This window comes from Phyllobates terribilis, unplaced genomic scaffold (assembly GCF_046119375.1).
Source record: "Phyllobates terribilis strain yellow unplaced genomic scaffold, ASM4611937v1 Scaffold_5__5_contigs__length_657084704, whole genome shotgun sequence".
Taxonomy (NCBI): domain Eukaryota; kingdom Metazoa; phylum Chordata; class Amphibia; order Anura; family Dendrobatidae; genus Phyllobates; species Phyllobates terribilis.
The window spans coordinates 169,549,957-169,570,688 of NW_027362765.1; the positions used below are offsets into that span (position 1 = coordinate 169,549,957).

Genomic DNA, 20,732 nt, shown 5'->3' on the forward strand with positions numbered 1-20,732 from the left:
TAATGCCCCATGCAGGAAGTCACATCCCCCCTATATAATACCCCATGCAGGATGTCACCTCTCCCCCATATAATACCACATGCAGGATGTCACCTCTCCCCCATATAATGCCCCATGTAGGATGTCACCTCTCCCCCCATATAATGGCCCATGCAGGATGTCACCTCTCCCCCCATATAATGCCCCATGCAGGCTGTCACCTCCCCCCTATATAATACCCCATGCAGGATGTCCCATCCCCCCTTAGTGCCCCATGCAGGTCCCCTATGGCCCCATACAAAAAAAAAAATCCAATACTCACCTCACTGCTTCTCTGGACTCGAGCGCAGCCGGCATCTTCACGCTGTGCGCTGTGACCGGTCAGGAGAGAGCGCGGTGTAAAGACGTCACCGCGCCCTCTGACCTGAGACGTCACAAAGCATCAGCGGAAGACACAGGAGCTGCTGCGGAGGCACGGGGAGGGGTAAGTATGACGCCGGTGCTGGGGTCCTGATCGAGCGGGGGGAGGGACGGGAGGAGAGGAGAGGGGAGGGGAGAGGAGGGGAGGGGAGGGGTAAGTATGACGCCGGGTGCCGGGGTCCTGATGGAGGGGAGAGGAGAGGAGGGGAAAGGAGGGGAGGGGAGGGGTAAGTATGACGCCGGGTGCCGGGGTCCTGATCGAGTGGAGAGGAGAGGAGGGGAGAGGAGGGGAAAGGAGGGGAGGGGCGTCACACTTGTCCTCGGGAGATAAGCGGCCGTAGCCGCTGATCTCCCGACGATAGCCGCATGTAGGTCAGCTGCGCCTGCGGTCGGGGGACTTATGCTGCGAGCAGCCGGCTGCATCTCCCGGCTGCATCGCCGCTGACCTCCGTGCCGCACATGAGCCGCTAACAGCCGCCATGTTTTTCTGAAATGCCGCGTCGCTGATTGGCCGCGGCCGGACCAATCAGCGACCCGGGATTTCCAGGACAGACAGACAGACAGAAAGACAGACAGACAGACAGGATAAGACAATTATATAGATAGATATGTTGCCGTACTATGGTCTTTCTTAATTGAAGATCATTTTGCATTCCCTAAAACAAATTGTTGTTCGTTCTTGAAAAATGATTGTAGATGTCTGTCAAAATTACTGAGATCTGTGCACATTTTTGCAGAGGATACAGTAAAAGTAAAACATGAATCTGCAGAAGCAGCAGCATCCGAGCAGTCAGATGGCATTGATTTATCCTATGGATATGGAGCAGAGTGTGCATCCTACAACAGCATCCAGCTGGAACGACATGACACATCATATGATCTCAACAGATCCAACCTGGGAAAGCTGTACTGTGACATCTGTGGACTGGCGTGCAACAGCCTCAATGTTTTATTGGTGCACAAAAGAAGCCATACTGGTATGTGTCCACTCCCAGATATTTGATGTACAGCTATAGCATTTATATATAATATTTCCAGATGTATATGGTTCCACACACTAATGAAGAGATAAACAAATGTTCCTGCATTGCATTTTTTTAAGAAGTAGTTCTTAAAAACACAAAAAAATCTGAACATTGCACCATAATAAATTCTATAAATAACAAAATAAATAATATGTAAAATGAAGTGATCCCTTTCTAAAAGTAGACACAAATGTGTACCTTTCTATATTAAATTGCTGGAGTTATTTAGCGGGTTGTATTTGGTGCTTTTTATTTTACTATAGCCATACTGGAGTGGGTCTGTTAATAGCGGGGAAAAATGGGAAAACGTTCATGTCATCTATGTACATGACATTCACTTCTAAAATGAGTTCATGGTGTAGCTCATTTTAGCTCTTACAGAAGATACCAAACTCATTATGGAGTCTTGTTTTCAAGGCAATGCTCCATGGGAAAAAATATGCAAATTCATTCCAGCCAAATCAGAGACTCATCTGTAGACAGCTCTGTTTTGGAGTTTTTGTCCCTCATTATTATAGTGCAGGGTGCTAATTGGTTGAATAAATTATGGGCTCACTTGGTGAGATGGATTGTCTAAGTCACAAGATGTGGTGAAAACATGGACCAAAGGCGATGGAACAGCAGACAGAGCTTGCTAGATGGTATGTAGAACAACGAGGAGCAAGACAGGAGACAGATAAGCGGAGCAGAGAACACCAGAAGACACAGAGCCAGGAGTGACACACACAGGAACTAGAGATGTACAGTCAATTCAGAACTTGCAGCAGGATTTGTAGTGAGAACAAGACTAAAGAAGAGTTCCATATGCTTATAGAAAATGAAAATGAAGGGTTAATCAGCAGACAAATAGCCACTGATTAAAGTGTTGAACAGGCAAATTTGCTTGAAGATACTATTAGATGCTCCATCAGAGTCATTGTTTGTAGTAAACAAGTCTACATAGTGATGCTTTTAGCAGAAGAAGGGTTGGTTGCAGGTTAGAAGCAGGGAGTAAATGCAGATTGTAGAAACAAACAGGAGTTTGCTCAGATCATTCCACCTGAGTGAACTGATTAGACAAACTCCAAAGCACAAGGTAACAGAATACAAAGCCTACTTAATACTCAGGCATACATGAATGTCAAGAAAAGGCCTTGGGTGATGACGTCCCGCAGTTTGCCAAGCAACTGGTAGCATTGAGTGCACCACAGCAAAAGGTGGCCATGGGGGAAGAGAGCAGGGTCTGGCCTTGGAGCCGAGGCAAGTGAGTAATAGAATGAGAAATGCTTCATTCAGGATCTCATTTGGCCAACCAGAACCCTGCTCTGTACTGATGAAGGGCAAGAACTCAGAAACAGTGCTATCTACAGATGGATCTCTGATGGATCTCCGGTTTTGCTGGTGTGAGCTACTTTGCATACTTGTAAAAAGAAAAACTTTTTTTGTGAAGCTATCATACAGAATAGCATTCTCCTCCTTAGAGCTCATGTACATGAATATATTCAGAAACTTTGTGAAACTTAACCCATATAGGCCTTAGCTGAACATTCAAGGACCTTTAATTTATACACAAAGGGCCTGAGTCATCTTCGTGTTCGATGAGCCCGGACGGAAATCTTCGACTGCCTCCTCTCTTTTCCGACTCCGCCAAGGGAGTCTCTCGGTGGGTCAGTATGCCATGTGTTTCCGCACCCTCGCATCTAAACTTGCCTGGAACAATGAGGTTCTGGTGTTCACCTTTTGGGAGGGCCTTTCCAGACGGATCAAGGATGAGCTAGCCGGTCGTGACATACCTCCCTCTCTGGACGACCTGGTGTCATTAGCTACACGGATCGACATCGGTTTTCAGGAGTGTTCTAAGGAGGCGATCCGTGAGAGAAGATCCCTGCGCCTCGCACCAACCTTTCAAAGGCCAGTCTCGCAACCAACATTCACCCCAGTTTCTTCTCCTGAGTCTATGCAAATAGATAAAGTTAAGATGGTCAAGTCTCACCAGGAGGTCCTCCGCGCCGAGGGGAGTTGCTTCTACTTTGGCAGTATAGAGCATCTAATCCGCTCCTGTCCGGTGAGATCGGGAAATCTCAAGTGTTTAGGACCGCTCGGAGAGGTCGTCCTAGGCAAAAGTTCTTCCTCTCCGCCCTTGACTCTGTCCATGTCGGTTACCAGTGATAAGAGCCGCTTCTTTGAGACTGCCTATCTGGATTCCGGAGCGGCTGGGAACCTCATTCAGCATGCCGTTGTGGAGCGATATCAGATTCCTACCATATTTTTGGCTGATCCCTTAGCGGTTTCCTTCGTGGATGTAAAGCTTCTACGTCCTTCTACACGCTGTCTGGTCTCTCTCATCCCCTCTTGCTTGGCCTGCCTTGGTTACAGAGATACGAGCCCATCCTGAATTGGAGCTCGGGTGAGGTGCTCCGCTGAGGTCAGGAATGTCATAAGTCCTGTCTGGTTCCTGTTCGTCCTGCTCGACCTCCGTCTACTCGAGCTAAGCTACCTGGCCTGCCGGCACCCTACTGGTCATACATGGATGTCTTTGATAAAAAGTAGGCAGAGATACTACCACCTCATAGGCCATATGATTGCCCCATCGACCTAATACCTGGTGCTTCACCTCCTCGTGGGCGAATCTACCCCTTGTCGCTGGCCGAGACCCGTGCTATGACTGAGTACATAGAAGAGAATCTTGCTAGTGGATTTATCCAGAATCCACCACTCCAGCTGGAGCCGGATTCTTCTTCGTCAAAAACAAAGACGGCTCTCTTCGTCCATGTATCGACTATAGGGGCCTAAACCAGATTACCATCAAAAATAAGTACCCCCTGCCTCTCATCTCCGAGCTGTTTGACCACCTAAAAGACGTGAAGATCTTCACTAAGCTCGATCTTCGTGGGGCATACAATCTGGTCTCTGTAATGCTCCAGCCGTCTTCCAGGAGTTAGTGAACGACATCTTCCGAGATCTCCTGTATTCCTGCGTGGTGGTGTATCTGGATGATATCTTGGTGTACTCTCCTGATCTGCCCTCTCATCGGAGGGATGTTCGTCAGGTACTGCTGAGGCTGCGGAAGAATCGCCTGTATGCTAAGTACGAGAAATGCGTCTTTGAGCAGACCTCCCTACCACTTTTGGGGTATATCATCTCTGAGACCGGACTGCGGATGGATCCCGAGAAGGTGTCTGTAGTCTTAAAGTGGCCCCGACCTGAGGGGTTGAAGGCTATTCAGCGGTTTCTGGGATTCGCTAACTATTACCTCCTCTTCATTCCTCATTTCTCCTCCCGGACTTCTCCCATCTCTGCTCTCACCCGTAAAGGGGCAAATCCCAGGGAATGAACTTCCGAGGCGGAAAGTGCCTTTGTCTCTCTTAAGCAAGTCTTCTCCTCCGCTCCAGTGCTACATCGTCCAGATTGCAATAAACAGTTCTTCTTGGAGGTTGATGCCTCTTCCTCTGGGGCCGGAGCAGTGCTCACCCAGAAATCCTCGTCCTGGCGAATGGTGACCTGCGGCTTCTTCTCCAAACTCTTTTCTCTGTCCGAGCGCAATTACTCCATAGGTGATCCAGAACTGCTGGCCATCAAATTAGCACTGGAGGAGTGGCGCTACTTGCTTGAAAGGGCCATGCATTCGGTGGTCATCCACACTGACCATAAAACCTCGCTTACTTGCAGACCGCCCAAAGACTAAATCCTCGTCAGGCCAGATGGTCTCTGTTCTTTGCTCGTTTCAGCTTTACTCTCCATTACTGCTCGGCAGACAAGAATATTAAAGTTGACATCCTATCCCGCTCTTTCCTGTCTACCGACCAAGAGGAGGAGCCTCTACACATCATTGACCCCTCAAGAATAATGTCTGTTGCTCCATTTGACCTGTCTCATCTTCCTCCTGGTAAGACCTTTGTCGCGGCTCAGGATCGGAAGAAGGTCTTACTCTGGGGTCATTCGCTCAAGCTGGCTGGCCATGCCGGCCAGAGGAAGACACTTCTGCTTATTGCCCGACATTATTGGTGGCCTATCCTGCGTAAGGATGTTGCGGATTTTGTCGCGGTTTGTTCCTCCTGTGCCCGTAACAAGATACCTAGGCACCTCCCAGCTGGTAGTCTTCTTCCTCTCACCGTACCTTCTGCTCCTTGGCAACATATTGCTATGGACTTCATCACTGATCTTCCGGTATCTGCCGGTTCTACTGTCATATGAGTGGTGGCTGAAAGCTTCTCCAAGATGGCTCACTTCATTCCTTTGCCTGGTCTTCCGTCCGCACCTGTGCTGGCTAAGGACTTCATCCGTCCCATCTTTCGTCTCCACGGCTTACCCCTCCATATTGTCTCAGATAGAGGAGTTCAGTTCACTTCTCGCTTCTGGAGAGCCACGTGCAAGTTGCTGGATGTCACTTTGGACTTTTCTTTGACCTATCATCCTCAGTCCAATGGTCAGGTGGAACGTATTAATCAGATCCTCATCAGTTTTCTTCGGCACTTTGTCAACGTTCACCATAGTGATTGGGACGAACTTCTGCCTTGGGCCGAGTTTTCTTATAGCAACCATGTGAGTGAGTCCTCTGCTAAGTCTCCATTTTTTGTGGTTTACGGTCAACACCCCCGAATTCCGTTTCCTGTCTCTTCTTCAGTGGACAATCCTGCCGCAGAGTCTCTCGTCAGTGACTTTTAGGTAATCTGGGAAGACACTAAAACTGCGCTTCTACAGTCCTCTGAGCAGATGAAGAGACACTCTGATAAGAGACGTCTGGATCTGCCTCTTTTCCGTCCGGGAGACAAGGTCTGGCTTTCCTCTAAATATGTTCGCCTCAAGATGCCTTCTTACAAGTTGCGTCCTCGATTCATTGGTCCGTTTGAGATTCTGAGACAAATTAATCCGGTGGCGTACAAGTTTAAACTTCCTGCCTCATTACGGATCCCCAACTCCTTCCATGTATCACTCCTCAAGCCTGTTGTCCTCAATCCTTTCTCTGATGATCTGGGTACCGCTCCAGTTGCAGTCAGCGCTGAGGATGTTTTTGAGGTAGAGAACATTCTGGCTACCAAGAGGGTAAGAGGAAAATCCTTTTTTCTTGTGGATTGGAAGGGGTTTGGTCTGAGGAGAGGTCATGGGAGCCCAGGGAGAACATACATGCTCCTCTTCTTCTTGAAAAGTTACTTGCGGGCTTGAAGAGGGGGGGTACTGTAGAGTCTGCATCTCTGCCTCCTGCCCGACAGAGACGCCGATCTACTCACTACCGCGGCTCCGGTCCGACGTTCCCCGCTCCTCCCCCTGTCCTCATTGCGGCGTCTGTCTGGGGTGCGCGCACCGCGCGTAGATCCCCAGTCTCTATACTTAGGGCGCACGCGCGCTCCCTTCCTCTTAAAGGTGATGCGTGCTCCATCCTAAAAAGTCCCCAGCCAATGGCTGGAGGACTGCCCCTACTTAAGGCACCTCCTCCATAATGGAGGTGCCTGTGCAAAGTTGTTGTTTGTGTGCTAACACTCTCTCCAGCCCTCAGGTTTCAGTGCCCGCAAGCCTGTCTATCAGCCGTGCCCGCCAGCCTGTCTATCAGCCGTGCCCGCCTGTCTGTCTATCAGCCATGCCCGCCAGCCAGTCTTTCAACTGTGCCCGTCTGCCTGTTTATCAGTCGTGCCCCCCTGCCGGTCTATCTGCCGTGCCCGCCTGCTTGTCTACCCGTATCACCTGCCTGTCTACCAGCCGTGCTCATCAGCTGTGCCTGTCCGCTTCGGCCATCAGTCCCGTGACAGTCGCCTGCTCTCACACGAGGTCGGTCCCAGAGTGGCACCTGGTTCACCTTCCTGGTCCCTCCTTGGTTCACGGAGTCGACTAAGCCACCGTATGGCCAGGGTCGGTCCGGGTAGGCACTTAGTTATGCCCTTCTGGTCCCTCCTTGTATCACAGCACAAAGGTTCCACCACCCGGATCTGTAACAAGGACACTGGCACTATTGAATTACCATGACATATAGGTGAAATAATGCCCATTTCAGAACTGGGTAATGGCAGCAATCTTTTTCTGTGCAATGTTAGGGAGAGATGACTTGTGATGCTTAGAGAGATAACTGGTAATTGTGTCTACAGTGGTATAATCCAGTACGGTCATTGTCAATAATGTGTTGCTCTTTGCTTTCTGAAAGCATTAATCAATATGTACTATTGGGAGCTCAATTGTTCCCTCGAATGTTCCTTTAATATAACATTGTTAAAAATTCAGTGATTTCCTTAGTCGCTGCAACCAGTACCAAGTGGAGAGTGTAGTGTTGGTGTCTCTTCCTCCTGCCTCCCTCTCCCAGCAGAGACGCTGACTCACTCACACCGTGGGCCCCATCCTGCACACTCTCCTCCTTCCTCCTCCGTTGGACGCGTGTGGTCCCATCCTCTTAAAAAGACAACGCGCCATCTTAAAGTGTCCCCAGTCAACGGCCGGGAGACACTTATTATTTAAGGCACTTCCACTTGAGGGGAGGTGCCTGGGCAACGTTGTTCATATGTTCCTAAAACACACTTACTAGTTCTCAGGTCCCAGTGCTTGTATCCAGTATACCTGCCTGTCCGTCAGCCGTGTCAGCTTACCTGCCAGTCAGCCATGTCAGCCTGCCTGTCTGACATCCGTGCCAGCCTGCTCATCTATCTGCCGTGCCACCCTTTCAGTCAGCCGTGCCAGCCTGCTTGTCCATCTGCCGTGCCACCCTGTTTGTCAGTCGTGCCTGCCTGCTCATCCATCTGACGTGCCAGTCTGCTTGTCCATCTTCTGTGCCACCCCGCCTGTCTGTCTGCATTGCCAGCCTGCTTGCCCATCTGCAGCACCAGCCTGCTTGTGTCGTGCCAGTCAAACATTTCCAGCTGCTCGAGCCTTCTGTCCCTTGGGGGTCAGCTGTCATCCACCCGAGGTCAGTCGAGTAGCATCTGGTTCCGCCTCCCTCGTCTCTCCTCAGATCGCGATGTCGTCAGCCGCCATGCAACTGAGGTCAGACCTGGTCAGATACCTAGTTACGCCCCTCTGGGCTCTCCTGGGATCACGGCACAGTGGTTCCACAACCCGGTTCGTAATAGAGAGTAGTATGGGTTAAGAACCACCACATTGGAATCAAGAGTAGTATGGGTTAAGAGCCACCACATTGGGATCAAGAGTAGTGTAGGTTAAGAGCCACCACATTGAGATCAAGAGTACATTTGATTAAGAACCACCACTCTGGGATCAAGAGTAGTATGGGTCAAGAGCCACCACATTGGGATCAAGAGTAGTATGGGTTAAGCGCCAGCACATTGGGATCAAGAGTAGTGTGGGTTAAGAGGCACCACATTGGGATCAATCAGAGCTTCTGTCCTTTTTGACAGCAAGTGCTGAACAGATATTTTTGCTGCCAAAACAACTTGATGGATCCTATTATGAATCACATTTGGATCTATAGTGTGATGGATCCATTACAGCATCATGGATTCAGGAACTGAAAGTGGACACCACAATGACTCAGTGGTTAGCACAGTTGCCATGCAGCATTGGAGTCTTGGTTTTAATCCCACCTATGACAACATCCGCAAGGAGTTTCTAAGTTCTCCCCAAGGGGGTTTGGATTTGCTTTCACACGCCAAAAGACATTCTTATAGGTAATGCAGCTTGTGAGGTTGTGATGAAAATGTCTGTAAAGCGCTGTAGAATATGTTGGCGTTATATAAGCGAGCATAATAAATAAAGTATTGTTAACAGATCATTTAGAGCATAGTCTATAAATCAACTTGTTACAGCTGATGAATGTACTAGAGTCAGTTTTGCTTGAACAATGTTATCACAACAGCAGGATGATGCAGCATTAGATCCTGTGATTATGTGGAAGAACAAATTAAAGTGTAGACTTTCCGTTATTGGATTGCTTGTCTTTTCCTATTATATTTTCACTGATTTCAGTAACTCTTTCCTTTGGCTACAAGCATGTGTGGTTAAACGCTGCAGTAATTCTGTCTATGAAAGTAGTGTGAGTAATTCCAGAAGAAGAGCATTTCCCTAAGAAAATCAGTGTTCCATGGTCTGAATATGGATCGTGGTGCACTGACCAGTCAATGGTTTCCTGACATGAACTTGAAATTTTTATAGGATGTTGAGTTCGGGTAAGGAGACCCATGTCTCTGCATCTCTGTCCACCCTCGGATCTTTAGACACAGTTGTGGGAATCCAGCTGAATACATGATTCCAAGTATCTCCAAATCTACAATAGAGCAATGGCTGAGACTTCACCAGTGTTAAGCTGCGGCTTCGTCAGGAGGATTATCCACCTACTTCAGCATATTCCACGCCTTTTGCATGCCCTTTGGCAACATACTGTGAGAGGAGAACATGGTTCTCTGTGGCTCGGACACGGATCTTGCAATCTTTGCAACATAAAACCAATAAAACTTCATAGCTAATTATTGAATCTGCTATGTCAACAAACAATATACAGTACAGACCAAAAGTTTGGACACACCTTCTCATTTAAAGATTTTTCTGTATTTTCATGACTTTGAAAATTGTACATTCACACTGAAGGCATCAAAACTATGAATTAACACATGTGGCATTATATACTTAACAAAAAAGTGTGAAACAACTGAAAATATGTCTTATATTCTAGGTTCTTCAAAGTAGCCACCTTTTGCTTTGATGACTGCTTTGCGCACTCTTGGCATTCTCTTGATGAGCTTCAAGAGGTAGTCACCGGAAATGGTTTTCACTTCACAGGTGTGCCCTGTCAGGTTTAGTAAGTGGGATTTCTTGCCTTATAAATAGGGTTGGGACCATCAGTTGTGTTGTGCAGAAGTCTGGTGGACACACAACTGATAGTCGTACTGAATAGACCGCTAGAATTTGTATTATGGCAAGAATAAAGCAGCTAAGTAAAGAAAAACGAGTGGCCATCATTACTTTAAGAAATGAAGGTCAGACCAAGTATCCCCAAGTGCAGTTGCAAAAACCATCAAGTGCTACAAAGAAACTGGCTCACATGAGGACCGCCCCAGGAAAGGAAGAAAGACCAAGAGTCACCTCTGCTTCTGAGGATAAGTTTATCCGAGTCACCAGCCTCAGAAATCGCAGGTTAACAGCAGCTCAGATTAGAGACCAGGTCAATGCCACACAGAGTTCTAGCAGCAGACACATCTCTTCAACAACTGTTAAGAGGAGACTTTGTGCAGCAGGCCTTCATGGTAAAATAGCTGCTATGAAACCACTGCTAAGGACAGGCAACAAGCAGAAGAGACTTGTTTGGGCTAAAGAACACAAGGAATGGACATTAGACCAGTGGAAATCTGTGCTTTGGTCTGATGAGTCCAAATTTGAGATCTTTGGTTCCAACCACCGTGTCATTGTGCAACGCAGAAAAGGTGAACGGATGGACTCTACATGCCTGGTTCCCACCATGAAGCATGGAGGAGGAGGTGTGATGGTGTGGGGGTGCTTTACTGGTGACATTGTTGAGGATTTATTCAAAATTGAAGGCATACTGAACCAGCATGGCTACCACAGCATCTTGCAACGGCATGCTATTCCATCCGGTTTGCGTTTAGTTGGACCATCATTTATTTTTCAACAGGACAATGACCCCAAACACACCTCCAGGCTGTGTAAGGGCTATTTGACCAAGAAGGAGAGTGATGGGGTGCTACGCCAGATGACCTGGCCTCCACAGTCACCAGACCTGAACCCAATCGAGATGGTTTGGGGTGAGCTGGACTGCAGAGTAAAGGCAAAAGGGCCAACAAGTGCTAAGCAACTCTGGGAACTCTTTCAAGATTGTTGGAAGACCATTTCTGGTGACTACCTCTTGAAGCTCATCAAGAGAATGCCAAGAGTGTGCAAAGCAGTCATCAAAGCAAAAGGTGGCTACTTTGAAGAACCTAGAATATAAGACATATTTTCAGTTGTTTCCCACTTTTTTGTTAAGTATATAATTCCACATGTATTAATTCATAGTTTTGATGCCTTCAGTGTGAATGTACAGTTTTCATAGTCATGAAAATACAGAAAAATCTTTAAATGACAAAGTGTGTCCAAACTTTTGGTCTGTACTGTATATAAACCTAAAACAAGTATAAGGAAAATGCAGACCATTACCTGAGTATAAAACTTAATATGTATTAAATATTATAAACACATAAAAATAGAGAAAAAATATTGGATACAATATAATGGAAAAAGCGAGAGGGGCAGAAAAGGAGGAGAAAACCTTCCTTTACACCAGGGTCTCAAACACGTGGCCCGAGGGCCGCATGTGACCCCTGAGGCTGTTTAATGCGGCCTGCAGGCACTGGAGCCCCCGTAATGATTGCGCCCTGGTCCTGAGGGCCGCTAATGTCAGTGATTTTTTTCAGTTGAATGTTCTACAAGTTAGGAACCAGGATGGGCACATTTCTGCAAGATGGGAGATGAGCATATTACTACAAGATGGGGACCAGGATGAGCACATTACTACAAGATGGGGACCGGCATGGGCACATTACTACAAGATGGGGACCGGGATGGGCACATTACTACAAGATGGGGACCGGGATGGGCACATTACTACAAGATGAGGACCGGGATGGGCACAGTACTACAAGATGGGGACCGAGATGAGCACAGTACTACAAGATGGGGACCAGGATGGGCACAGTACTACAAGATGGGGACCAGAATGGGCACAATACTACAAGATGGGGACCGGGGTGGGCACAGTACTACAAGATGGGGACCAGGATGGGCACAGTACTACAAGATGTGGATCGGGATGGACACAGTAGTACAAGATGGGGACCGTGATCCGCACAGTACTACAAGATGGGGAAACTACTACAAGATGGAGACATTACTATAAGAAGTAGGTCAGAATTATTATATGATGCTAATTGTAAGAAAAAAAATCACTGTATGTAGCCAATTAGGGGACACAAAAAGGAAATAAAAATTGTAAAAACTGTAAATTGGACCATAATCCATAAAATTAATGCCATTTAAAAGAATAAAATAAAGCCAAAAATGTTTAAAAAATTATCGAAAAGGTGAATAGAAAAAACAATAAGGTATCATTAAAAATTTCATATCATCCTGAAAAAAATGCGGCCCTTCAAATTCACATTTTTTCTATGTGCGGCCCATATACTTAGCCAAGTTTGAGACCCCTGCTTTACACAGTAGACAAATACCCCACATATGAGGCCACATCATTATTAAACTGAATAAGAGTGAAATAAATATACAATGGTATGAATTTTGAAAAGATCCACATGTATATCTTAAGGTACCTCTCTGGATGGACATAAAATATAGGAAATTAAAAGAATGTCCATGTATCATGCTATATGCTAAAGAATAAAGTATAATGTATCAATGATATACAGTTGTGCTCAAAAGAATTTTTCCTTTCTTGGCCTTGTTTCAGAGAATATGAATGATAACAAAAAAATGTTTTCTCCACTCATGGTTATTGGTTGGGTGAAGCCATTTATTGTCAAATTACTGTGTTTTTTCTTTTTAAATCTTAATGACAACCAAAAACATCCAAATGACCCTGATCAAAAGTTCACATACCCTGGTGATTTTGGCCGATATCATGCACAGAATTTGACACAAATGGGTTTGAATGGCTACTAAAGGTAACATCCTCACCTGTGACCTGTTTGCTTGTAATCAGTGTGTGTGCATAAAAGCTGAGTGAATTTCTGGGATCCAGACAGACTCTTGCATCTTTCATCCAGCAACTGATGTTTTTGGATTGTGAGTCATATGGAAAGCATAAGAATTGTCAACCGATCTACGGGAAAAGGTAGTTGAACTATATAACACAGGAAAGGGATACAAAAAAATATCCAAGGAATTGATAAAGCCAGTCAGCAGCATTCAAACTGTGATTAACAAATGGAAAATCAGGGGCTCTGTAAAAACCAAACCATGATCAGGCAGACCAACAACAATTTCGGCCACAACTGTCAGGGAAATTGTTTGGGATGCAAAGAAAAACCCACAAATAACATGAGCTGAAATTCAGAACTCTCAGAAAACTAGTGGTGTGGTTGTTTCAAGATGAACGATAAGGAGGCACTTGAAAAAAAATGGGCTGCATGATCGAGTTGCCAGAAGAAAGCCATTACTGCACAAATGCCACAAAGTATCTTGCCTACAATACGCCAAACAGCACAGAGACAAGCCTCAAAACTTCTGGAACAAGGTAATTTGGAGTGATGAGACCAAAATTGAACTTTTTGGCCACAACCATAAACGTTACATTTGGAGAGAGGCCAACAAGGCCTATGATGAAAGGAACACCATTCCTACAATAAAGCACGGAGGTGGATCGCTGATGTTTTGGGGATGTGTGAGCGACAAAGGCACAAGAAATTTTGTAAAAGTTGAAGGAAAGATGAATGCAGCACGTTATCAGTAAATACTGGAGGCAAATTTGCACTCATCAGCCCGGAAGCTGCACATGGGACGTACTTGGATGTTCCAACATGACAACGATCCAAAACACAAGGCCAATTCGACCTGTCATTGGCTACAGCAGAACAAAGTGAAGGTTCTGGAGTGGCCATCTCAGTCTCCCGACCTCAATATCATTAAGTCACTCTGGGGAGATCTCAAGCGCGCAGTTCATGCTAGACAGCCCAGGAATTTACAGGAACTGACAGTTTTTTGCCAAGAAGAATGGGCAGCTTTACCATCTGAGAAAATAAAGAAGCTCATTCACAACTACCACAAAAGACTTCAAGCTGTCATTGATGTTAGAGGGGGCAATACACGGTATTAAGAACTGAGGTATGTGAACTTTTGATCAGGGTCATTTGGATGTTTTTGGTTGTCATTAAGAGTTAAAAAGAGAAAACACAGTAGTTTGACAATAAATGGCTTCACCCAACCAATAACCATGAGTGGAGAAAAAGTTTTTTTGTTATCATTCATGTTCTCTGAAACAAGGCCAAGAAAAGAAAACTTCTGCTGGGGTATGTAAACTTTTGAACACAACCGTAGATAAACAAATAGCAGCATAGCAAACAGCCTCCTAAACATACCTTGAGACATCCTGCTCCATATGTTGGGTAAACAGTAGTGATGAGCGAGCATGTTTTGTTAACCCTTTCGTCGAGTATGCTCGGGCGAGCACCGGGTAGTTACAGCTGCTCGGTGATATGTTTGAATCACTCCCGTGTGCATAATTTGTGACTTTTTGACAGCTTTATTACATGTGAGGAATGTGTAAGAAGCAGACATTCCTCACATGTATCAAAGTTGTCAAAAAGTCGCAAATCAAGCACACGGGAGTGATTCAATCATAACACCGAGCAGCTGTAACTACTCGGTGCTCACCCGAGCGTACTCGACGAAAAGGTTAACAGAACATACTCGCTCATCACTAGTAAACAGCAACCTTGACACACGTTTCACCGCTAAGCTGTGGCTTTGTCAGGAGGATTCTCCACCTCATTCAGCATATTCCATGCCTCTTACATGCCCATTTGGGCATCACCCCGTAAGAGAAGAACATGGTTCGATAGCAGCAGGTGCTCTGTGGCACAGACATGGATTTTACAATTCTTGAAACATGTCTTGAAGTTATCCTACCGGCCTTGTCAAAAGTCAACATCCACTGCAAGTAGATATAACAAAAAAAATTGATGCTCAATATTGACATTGAGACCTTGCTTTAGCTTACGGCGTACGTCAGCTATTTTGTACACTTCATCATTTTTCCATGGAACATAAAAAATTGCTCAGCTCACAGTATTATTTGATCAGGGTGCAAAACATCTTGGTACATGCATGACTTTGTCTGAAGTGTCCAGCACTTGTGCAAAAAGAGATAATTGCAAATATATATTTCTTATCGCATCACTAAAACCATAGCTATAGACAACATAGGTTAGTAACCTTCTTTGATGGTACATTCCTATTGTATAGTCATCATACCTGGTGCGCCTCGTTAATCCCTACTGCTGCCTGTCACAATACTTGCTGCAACGAGGATTAAAAGGAGGTGACTATACCTTAGGAATGAACAGTCACACTTTTTGTCTGGGATGAAGGGTCGCTTTATGTGGTTTCTTTTTCCATATCAGATTTACTCTTCTTGTTCACAACTCCTATATGTCTCTTTTAGGGGAACGTCCCTTCCAGTGTAATCAATGTGGAGCTTCATTTACCCAGAAGGGGAACTTACTCCGACACGGTAAACTACATACTGGAGAGAAACCTTTCAAATGCCACTTGTGCAGTTACGCCTGCCAAAGGAGAGATGCCTTGTCTGGACACCTCCGTACACATTCAGGTAAGCATCTGTGGCATTTTCATCACTTCTATAAAATGTGTATACACATTTTTGAGAGTTACAAAAATAAGACGGCAAGTTTTTGTTCTTTTAACCACAGTGGAAAAACCCTTCAAATGTGAATTCTGTGGACGTAGCTACAAGCAGCGCAGCTCTCTGGAGGAACACAAGGAACGATGCCGCATTTTTCTGCAAAATGTTAACGAGTCTGGTGAGTGTAAAATATGTAGCTAGAAAAGTCATGTATTTACTATCCTCCTTTACACGCTCCACTTCCACATTCTCTGATGTCTTGTTACCCCAGGCCAAACCCTTTATTTCGGGTCCTGGCACACTACCCTGGGACAGGGCAGGACATGGTACTGAAGTTCAACGCAGAAAAAAAAAACAGTTTTTGACTAAGACACGTTTCATTCACAGCTCATCAGATTACGTGTCATTCAGAGATTGAATGGTCGATAGCACATTTCTGCAGGTACAGCAGGTCTTAAAAACAGTACATTTGAAGCATTTTATGTAATATTGCTAGAAAACTTGACTCAGCCTCAGATAACTATCAAACATGCTCAAACCTAGTCATGCACAAGCGCGCTTTCCACCCCCTTTTCTCCACTCTCCTTCCTCCATTGACCACAAATGTGAAGGGACAGGAAGCAATGCCTGCCATTAGACAGCGTGGATACCCGTGTTCTCGCCTTGTATTGAGAGAGAAGACAAAACCTCAGACCAGCTCAGTGGAAATACTGACAGAAAGAGACAGAAAGTGGTCAGAAACAAGGCAGCATGCAGGTGGCCTATGTATTCTGCTCAGTGGGGGTTATAGGACAGCGCCTTTTTGCTATGAGTTTTGTACGGTAGGACTGGATGAACCATTAATTTTGCTTTCTTCAAATGTACAAAGAATAAACCCTTCCTTTCGATACTGGGAATAAATGCCTGCATAAAGATACACATAGTTCATGATGTGTTACTTTACTAGTCTACATTCTGAACTGTTTCTAGTGTATTCTTTGTACCTGTATTGTTTGACGGTGAAAAAAAAATTATATTCATCAAGTATTGAAAATTACCAGTTAGTCAGCAATAGTGTTGGAGGTAGCCAGTCTGACACTTTCATGGCCGGCACCAAAGTTTGGGGGTTACCTCTCTGAGATGATCATTGGGTGTCCTATTGTTTGATTGTTTTTGTCCTTTAAATAATGGTTTGGACTCAGTTTTGTGACACTGTACAGATTAAGTGAACTTTTTATAAAGCCTTTTACATTGTGTGATAGTAACATGTTTCTTTATTTGTTTTTTTTTATTCTTTCTTCCATTTTCTCTGCAGCTGTTGAAGAACCCAGGCCAATGAAACCAGAAATGGGGAGTGATCGGGCACTTGTACTGGACCGTTTAGCCAGCAATGTTGCAAAAAGGAAAAGCTCCATGCCCCAGAAATTTATTGGTAAGTGATTAAGATTAAGCTGCCCATCCACAGTTCACATTTCTAAGTTTAGACAATGCCTTGCCGTTAGGTTGATAACACACATACGTCTTCATTTTGTGACATTACCATGGGCTTTCCCCCCCGCTTCTCCCCAGTGTTTATGGGTTCCTTGGTTTCACAACCTCTTTCCAGTTCTAATAAGTACATTCAGTCATGCAGTGAAGACTATTGTCTGTTTATTTTGAGTGGGAAAGGGGAGTCTTACAAGTATTGAAGCATAGCTTGAGAAAGGGGAAGGATTTACCAGGACAGCTGCAAATTTCAGTTGTCTGAAAAAAGAAAAAAAACTCAAGCAAAATCTTCAACGTTAATGTACTGTATATTTAGCAATGTAAAGATGGTAATGCCTGCACCCATGAAAGATGCACAAGTTTAGTACAGTTCCACTTTAGGCTTTACTCACACATCAGTATTTTTGATCAGTATTTCATCAGTATTTGTATGCTACAACCAGGACTGGCGCCAAGTCACAGAACAGGTGTCAATCTGTCAGGAACCTGTTCATGGCAGAATTCTCGGTGCATACGTACACAGGAGTATCGACTATCTATTAGTATATATACAGTACAGACCAAAAGTTTGGACACACCTTCTCATTTAAAGATTTTTCTCTATTTTCATGACTATGAAAATTGTATATTCACACTGAAGGCATAAAAACTATGAATTAACACATGTGGAATTATATACTTAACAAAAAAGTGTGAAACAACTGAAAATTTGTCTTATATTCTAGGTTCTTCAAAGTAGCCACCTTTTGCTTTGATGACTGCTTTGCACACTCTTGGCATTCTCTTGATGAGCTTCAAGAGGTAGTCACCGGAAATGGTTTTCACTTCACAGGTGTGCCCTGTCAGGTTTAATAAGTGGAATTTCTTGCCTTATAAATGGGGTTGGGATCATCAGTTGTGTTGTGCAGAAGTCTGGTGGATACACAGCTGATAGTCCTACTGAATAGACTGTTAGAATTTGTATTATGGCAAGAAAAAAGCAGCTAAGTAAAGAAAAACGAGTGGCCATCATTATTTTAAGAAATGAAGGTCAGTCAGTGCGAAAAATTGGGAAAACTTTGAAAGTGTCCCCAAGTGCAGCTGCAAAAACCATCAAGCGCTACAAAGAAACTGGCTCACATGAGGACCGCCCCAGGAAAGGGAGACCAAGAGTCACCTCTGCTTCTGAGGATAAGTTTATCCGAGACACCAGCCTCAGAAATCGCAGGTTAACAGCAGCTCAGATTAGAGACCAGGTCAATGCCACACAGAGTTCTAGCAGCAGACACATTTCTTCAACAATTGTTAAGAGGAAACTTTGTGCAGCAGGCCTTCATGGTAAAATAGCTGCTAGGAAACCACTGCTAAGGACAGGCAACAAGGAGAAGAGACTTGTTTAGGCTAAAGAACACAAGGAATGGACATTAGACCAGTGGAAGTCTGTGCTTTGGTCTGATGAGTCTAAATTTGAGATCTTTGGTTCCAACCACCGTGTCTTTGTGCAACGCAGAAAAGGTGAACGGATGGACTCTACATGCCTGGTTCCCACCGTGAAGCATGGAGGAGGAGGTGTGATGGTGTGGGGGTGCTTTGCTGGTGACATTGTTGGGGATTTATTCAAAATTGAAGGCATACTGAACCAGCATGGCTACCACAGCATCTAGCAGTGGCATGCTATTCCATCTGGTTTGCGTTTAGTTGGACCATCATTTATTTTTCAACAGGACAATGACCCCAAACACACCTCCAGGCTGTGTAAGGGCTATTTGACCAAGGAGGAAAGTGATGGGGTCATACGCCAGATGACTTGGCCTCCACAGTCACCAGACCTGAACCCAATAAAGATGGTTTGGGGTGAGCTGGACCGCAGAGTGAGGGCAAAAGGGCCAACAAGTGCTAAGCATCTCTGGGAACGCCTTCAAGATTGTTGGAAGACCATTTCCAGTGACTTTCTCTTGAAGCTCATCAAGAGAATGCCAAGAGTGTGCAAAGCAGTCATCAAAGCAAAAGGTGGCTACTTTGAAGAACCTAGAATATAAGACATATTTTCAGTTGCTTCACACTTTTTTGTTAAGTATATAATTCCACATGTGTTAATTTATAGTTTTGATGCCTTCAGTGTGAATGTACAATTTTCATAGTCATGAAAGTACAGAAAAATCTTTAAATGAGAAGGTGCAGAAGTTTGGGGCAAAAAAAGCAGCAGAAAATAAGCAACATTTTCCCTACATGTGAATACGGTCTAAATGTTGAAGCAAAGTGGATGTGATTCCATGAAATCTCCACCCTTTGTAGTCTGAAGACTGTGCTGAACATCTATGGATTTCGTGCTGTTTTTCTCTATAGGGTTCATCTGAAAAAAACGCATGAAAAAAAAAGCCATTGCATTTTTAAGTGCAGAATCAAAGCTTTTCTGTACTGTTAAAAAAGTGTTAAAAACTCTGCTTCATATTTGCACCAAAGTCGCATCAAATAAGGGGAAAACTCATAAAAGAAACGCAGCAAACATGCAATAATCAGAGGAGATTTTTATTGCGTTGTATGATGCAGATGTGGCACCCCAGGGGTCTGGTTTCCACAGTAACAGCAATGTTATGTCTGAGAGCAGGTGGGAGGTCTCTTGGTCAGGAATCCTATGCATGCCACACCTCCTGCCCAGTCCTGGGAGGGGAAGAACTTCCCCTATATAAACCTGGGGCTGAGGCAGGGTTAGAGAGTTCAGAGGGAGAGTTCAGCTAGGAGGGCTGACAGGGAGCTGTGGCTCCGGCTGGGCCCAGCTCCTGGGCCATGCCAGAAGTAGAGACAGAGAAGAGAAGCAGCTATGGGAAGAAACAACAGGAGCTCTGTGGGAGCAGTGTCACAAGGAGTCAGGGGCTGGCAGCTACAGAGCTCGCCCTGACTGAGAAGATTTCTTACCGGACCCGGAGTCCGAGGCTGTGGGGACTAACTCCTACCCAGCAGCAGAATCCGTCAGGCAGGGGATTCCAGGTCCTCTGGCCAAGAAACCCGAAGGCACGGTCACACGCATGGGACCAGCACCGCCGTCGTGGAGCGGAAGCTACTAGAAAGCCCCGAGTCACCGGCCATACGGGTGAGCACCACACGGTACACTCAGGGATGTGGGCTACTTATACCCGCCTCTAGCAAGGTAGCCAGAAGAGTACAGTCAGTTTGGGAGGCCTACAACTCCGCCTGGCCAGGGGAGATCCCATCTGCTCAAGGACTGACCAGGCCCCAATCGCTAGCCAGTACCCCGGGAGGGTCTATCTTTGTCACCAGTAAAGACCCTGAACTACACCGTACCGTCTCCGAGTGGTTCCTGCTACCCCCATCATCCACGTCGGCTGCCCTGAGGCCATACCCCTCCCGTTGGGGGTTATACTATCACGCTGCACAATCCTACCACCGGCCTCAGCGGTCTGCCCTGCAGCAGCAGCTCCATAGCTGCATTCAACGGGTGGCGTAGTCGTCCAACATCTACCACTAATACAGCGCCACTTAGTCTGACTCCCTGGGCACGGACCGGGTCACCGCCACGAGACTACAACCCTCAACAGATCCGGCTCCGGGTAAGCTCCCGCGTGCGC

The 20,732-nt window shown here is 45.6% G+C and overlaps 1 protein-coding gene across 3 annotated transcripts in view; it reads left to right on the forward strand.

Moving 5' to 3' along the window:
• Nucleotides 1-20,732, forward strand: part of IKZF3 (IKAROS family zinc finger 3) — a 120,952-nt gene that overhangs the window by 77,992 nt on the left and 22,228 nt on the right. For 2 of the 3 annotated variants that reach the window (XM_073681107.1, XM_073681108.1), the window contains exons 4-7: nt 1,137-1,376; nt 15,502-15,669; nt 15,770-15,880; nt 16,997-17,113. In XM_073681107.1, the coding sequence (XP_073537208.1) occupies nt 1,137-1,376; nt 15,502-15,669; nt 15,770-15,880; nt 16,997-17,113 (636 nt within the window). The remainder of the gene's footprint in view (nt 1-1,136; nt 1,377-15,501; nt 15,670-15,769; nt 15,881-16,996; nt 17,114-20,732) is intronic. The other variant, XM_073681109.1, reaches the window with a different exon arrangement.